Raw genomic sequence first — 4,776 nt, 5'->3', positions numbered from 1 at the left:
AGTGATTTCAGCAAGTCCTCACACGCTGATTTCCACCCCCACACATGCCCAGGAGGTGGGTCCATGCCCATCTTGTGGTCGTGTGGGTCTTCAATGCATGTCAGCAGGCTAAAAAACATTTTGTGTGACTGTGTGTGTGCGAATAAACCATCTTCTAAAGGCTAATAATTATCCCACCTACACAGATCTCTATGCATGAAACTGAAAGAAAAACTCCTCAACAATTAAATTAATCATCTCAAATGGGTTTTCCTTCTTGCTGCCTGTGGGATAATGTCAGAGAAAAAGGAAGTGTGCACTTCCTCCAGCAGGGCCAGGGGGAGGTAAAGGAGCTCTTCCCCCACCCTGACTCCCACATATTTCCCAGTTAGCCTTGCCTAATACTGCCAACATCTTCCCAGTCATCCCAGTCATATGAGCTATATCAGGTCTTTTTTCCACTGGTCCTGGAAGAGCGGACTCCAGGAAAAAAAAAAAAAAAAAAAAAAAAAAAAAAAAAAAAAAAAAAAAGAAAAAAGAAAAAGACTAGTAAGTTTAGCCATTTTTTTCTTAAATTAATATTAAATATTAACATTTGGCTTTTCTCTCTCTCCCTCTCTCTCTCTCTCTTTTTTTTTTTCCCCCAAATATTTTTCCTGGATTCCAACCACTTCTCTGACTCTAAAAAAAATGAATTTGGTGATCCCTTTGCAGAAGCCTGCACCCATCCACTGCCACAAGGTGTTTCCTCGTGTTTCCCAAAAAGGCCTCAGTTTTTCGGGCAGCTTTGCTCCTCCGCATACTTCCTGGACAGCTTGCTGTAGAGGTAAAGTGCTCGCTCTTCCTCCTGGCTCTCGAAGAAGGAGGCCGCGATTTTCCTGCACAGGCGGCGAGCGTAGGTTTCCAGAAACACGGTGGCATAGATGATGCAGAAGAGCAGCACCATGACAAACAGCACAGAGGGGTTGGGGGGCAGCGGGGGGCTGATGCTGCAGCGGGCAGAGCTGAAGGTCAGGTAGTGATGGTAACTCTTCTCAAAGTCCCGCAGGGTCGATCCTTTGTCAGGGAGCTGAAACAGACTCCGCAAAAAGGGCAGGGGCTGTATTTTAGCCTGGAATAAAAAGAGTAAGAGGTTAAATGGGGTATGAATGGAACAAACCCAACTGGTTACCACAGAAATATCAACCTGGAGGTGTGCAGTCACCCTTACAGCTTGTTTGGGTGCAGTGAGACAGGGGATTGAAATGTGCCTCAGGCTGAGCAGGAATAACTGCAACTGGAGTGGGCACCGAGTACATGGCATGGTGAGATCCAGTCCCGTCATCTTCACCTGCTGCCACAGTGACCGTGATGGGGTGCTCCATGTGAGATTCACAGTGAAATATAGTCTAGAGGGTACCAGGAGCTGCATATTTGAATATTAGGGTGTGTTTCTCAGCCCTGATTGTTTTACTATAAGCAGGAATCTGAGCTAAAAAGCTGGGACTGGGAGCTGCTGTTTAGGTATGTGCTGCACTGGAAGGAGAAATTGAGGCTGTGCCTGGTTTTGCACCTCCCCACATACCCAAGCCTTGTGTTGCTTGTCCAGCTGGCTGCTGGGGAGGGAAGAAGGCAGCATGTAAAGCCCCACAGGTAGCTGTCTCCACCGGCACCTCCCGTGATGTGGTACAACACAGCAGGTACCCCACAGAGGGAAGCCAAGAGATGTGCCTTCCCCCGACGCACAGACATGGTGCAGGAGACATTTTGCCCACTGTGGCTGACACTGTGGCTGTGACTTTTCCTTTTCAGTAGCAGCTGTCTCGAGCCCCCTCCTCCCTCCATCCCTCCTGAACACTGAGCAGAAAAGCAGCCCCAAGCAGAGCTTGGTTAGAGGGACAGAGAAGCCGATACAGAAGTATGTCCTGAGCAGGAGGGGACCTGGCACTCACGCTGTATTTGATGCTGAGCGTGATGGGCACCACGGAGAGATGAGCAACCTTCCTCACGGCTGTGTCCGCCATGCTGAAGGTGACGTGGTCCATTGCCACCACCACCAGCATCAGCGTCAGGGCCACAGCGAGGCGCAGGGCCTGCACCAGGCACAGCAGCACTTCTTCCCGGGACAACTTCAGGCCCGTAGGCTGAATGAGGTTTTTGGACCAGCCCCCCAGCAGGTGAGGAGTTTTTCTGTCCACAGCTAAATGCTCCAGCTTCTTGGTGATGTAAAAATTGTCAAAGCGGAGGTTGGTGAGGTAATTTTTCAGATACCACGCAGACTCAAAGCAGAGGTAGAGCATGGAAAAGCCAGCGACCAGTTTGTTGCCCACTCGTACGGAGTCTTTGACCAGTTCTTCAACAGCCAAAAAGTCCCTCCTGACCTTCTCACCAGCCAGGTGCATCTGCTGGTTAATCAGGGAGCTGTTGTGAAGCAGTGAAAACCTAAAATGCCCGTTCATAGGCCTCCAAATATTAATGGAGTTACTGGCTGCTTGGATCTCCTCCCCAAACTCCCAGGAAGCCGTCCCCAGCAGAGCAGTTGAGTTCAGCAAGCTCTCGGAGGAATTCTTGCAGATGCACTTGATGACCTGCAGAATGGTTTTAATGTTGCTCACGATGTTTGGGGTCACATTAACCGCCACGATCATAATGCAGGTCGACAAGAGGAGCTTCCGACCTTGCTTGGTGCCCAACGTGGGCATGATCATGCTGAAGACACAGCGGGCAGGGTGCACCAGGAACAGGGTCAGGAGGAGGAGCAGGCTGAAGGAGACAGCCATGGCCACAGCAAGGTGCCAGGAGTACTCCAGGGAGGCAAAGAGCCAGTTGTAGAAGAGGCCTCCGACCACAGCGGCGAGGCAGGAGCACTGCAGGAACAAGGCCCGCAGCTCTCTGCCATCTGCAGGGACCGGCTTGGAGTAAATGCACCATAGATCTGCTGCCATCCTGCTCACCCTTGGGAACAGAAAGTCTTCACAGTAGGCACAGACACTCAACCTGTGCAAAGAACAAGTGGCGGGGTGTTAGCAGAGGAAATAGAGAGGCACTAATTAGGGGGCTTTGTGACCTCCCTCTCTGAGTGCCTCTGGTCTCGCTCTGCCTCTCTGCCAAGCCGAGCTGTTGACACCGAGGTCTTTCCTGCAGCCACATGGGCCAGGAGAGTTCAAGGCATTTCTTGAATTGAAGTGCCAATTACAACGCTACAGCTCCTCCTTTAACATCAGCAGAGGAAAGCATTATATTCTATAAAAACCATAATAAAGCCACTTGGAGGGCTGAGCTCTAGCCATGGCTAGGAGCAGCTCTGGTGGTTAGGTAGAGGATGCTGGGGGAAGAAAAGCAAAGAGGAGGTGCCTGGCTGCTGTGGAAATCATTAGTTAGCCTTGTAATTAAAAGGAGTTCAATGGATTGGAGGAGGTGGAGTAGTCTCTGTTCTCCCTGCTTCTTAATAGGAAAGCAGACAAAAGGCAGCAAGTTTAAGGGTGACAAATACTGAGCCGATCAGAGAAAACAGTTTCACACTAATGTTCAGTGCCAGAGGAAATCTCCAAGGATAAGAATTTGGCCTTTGCAGACAGGATGAAATGTCCCATAGAGCTATTTAAATGTCTAATGAAAACAAAAGTTTGGGAAGAAATACCATTTCTCAGGCCTCAGAGGAGGAATGACTCTCCAGAGACCAGAAAACCTGGTGGGGAGAAGGATTCTCCCACCACAATTTGCAACCCCCTCCCCAGGATCAGACCCCACCAGGCTGATCCCATCTCCCCTGTCCTGGCAGGAGAGATGGAGGAAGAATTTTGCCTGGCAAGCCCAGCTAATCCTTTTACTGAAGGTTTTTCAGCAGAAGAAGGGAAGCAGAGGGAGCGAGGCAAACACTACGTACCAAGCAGCAGAGATGTGCCCCAGCCCTGCCCGTAAGCTCTCCATGCTCCGGTGCCTCGTCACTCTCAGAAAGGATGTTGGAGGCAGCCGCTGGGTGACCCACGGTAGGAAACCAAGGCACCTTGCACCAGGGAGCAAGGACTCAAAGCCAAAACGAAGGTCAGCAAATGCTGGCAATTCCTGATGTGAGAGGGCAAAGCTGGTACAGACAGTCCAAGAGTAACCCCACTCCAGTGCTGCCCAGGCTTTGCACCTCCTTGGCTCTTACTGTTAGTGGAGAAATCCTGGTGTATTGTGCAGAAATCTTGGTGTAATGACACATGGCCAAGAAAAATGAGTCAGTACGGAGTGACCAGGATGGAAGAAGCATCACATGGGGACTGGGGTGTCACTGTCCTCTAGTGGGAAACAACTTGCCTCATCCTAGCCAGCAGTAGGGTGAGGATTGCACTGAGAGAAGATTCCACTCATACAGCAAAGGGGAGTTGAAGGCTGCAGGGAGGCTATGTTTGTCCAGCGGCTCTGGGCAGCAAAAAGTGTTTGTATCCCTCAGCAAACCCGGCCAAAAAGCTTCCACTTGGCTCCAAATCGTTCCCTGTGGGCTGGGGTCTGAGGGAGGGCTAAGATGTTATATACACCAAACCAGTAGCCAGCAAATGAGCTGGAACAATAATTGCCTAACTTTTCCCAGGGCACAATGAACAAGCTTGCTCTGCTTTATAAATAAATAAATACATACATAAACAAAATTTAAGTATAAAAAATATATATTTTTTTAAAAAGGTGTGTGGGGGGTAATAAAGGAAAAAAAGGGGGAAAAAAAGAAAAAACAAACAAACAAACAAACAAAAAACCGAATGCTGTGAGCGTGCTGTGAGCACGTGTGTAGACCTCCATACAGATGTGCATGGGCTAGGGTGCAGGACATGGCCA

General features: G+C 49.7%; 1 protein-coding gene across 1 annotated transcript; it reads right to left on the bottom strand.

The window, feature by feature from the left end:
- Window positions 1-641: 641 nt before the first annotated feature.
- On the bottom strand, window positions 642-3,888 carry OCSTAMP (osteoclast stimulatory transmembrane protein). Its single transcript, XM_032198497.1, has 3 exons — window positions 3,845-3,888; window positions 1,900-2,955; window positions 642-1,058 (listed from the first exon to the last, which is right to left on the bottom strand). The coding sequence occupies exons 1-3, from the start codon at window positions 3,886-3,888 to the stop codon at window positions 749-751; spliced, it is 1,410 nt and encodes a 469-aa protein (XP_032054388.1). The 3' UTR covers window positions 642-748.
- Window positions 3,889-4,776: the final 888 nt, after the last annotated feature.

This window comes from Aythya fuligula, chromosome 16 (assembly GCF_009819795.1).
Source record: "Aythya fuligula isolate bAytFul2 chromosome 16, bAytFul2.pri, whole genome shotgun sequence".
Lineage (NCBI taxonomy): Eukaryota > Metazoa > Chordata > Aves > Anseriformes > Anatidae > Aythya > Aythya fuligula.
The sequence above is the reverse complement of the archived record's forward strand: the minus strand, read 5'-3'. Positions and strand labels throughout refer to the sequence as shown.

Coding starts and splice junctions, on each gene's coding strand:
- OCSTAMP (XM_032198497.1), bottom strand. CDS start 3,888: ATGGAGAGCTTACGGGCAGGGCTGGGGCACATCTCTGCTGCTTG. Junction 2,956..3,844: donor GGGCACATCTCTGCTGCTTG/GTACGTAGTGTT, acceptor TTCTTTGCACAG/GTTGAGTGTCTGTGCCTACT. Junction 1,059..1,899: donor AAATACAGCGTGAGTGCCAG/GTCCCCTCCTGC, acceptor CTTTTTGCGGAG/TCTGTTTCAGCTCCCTGACA.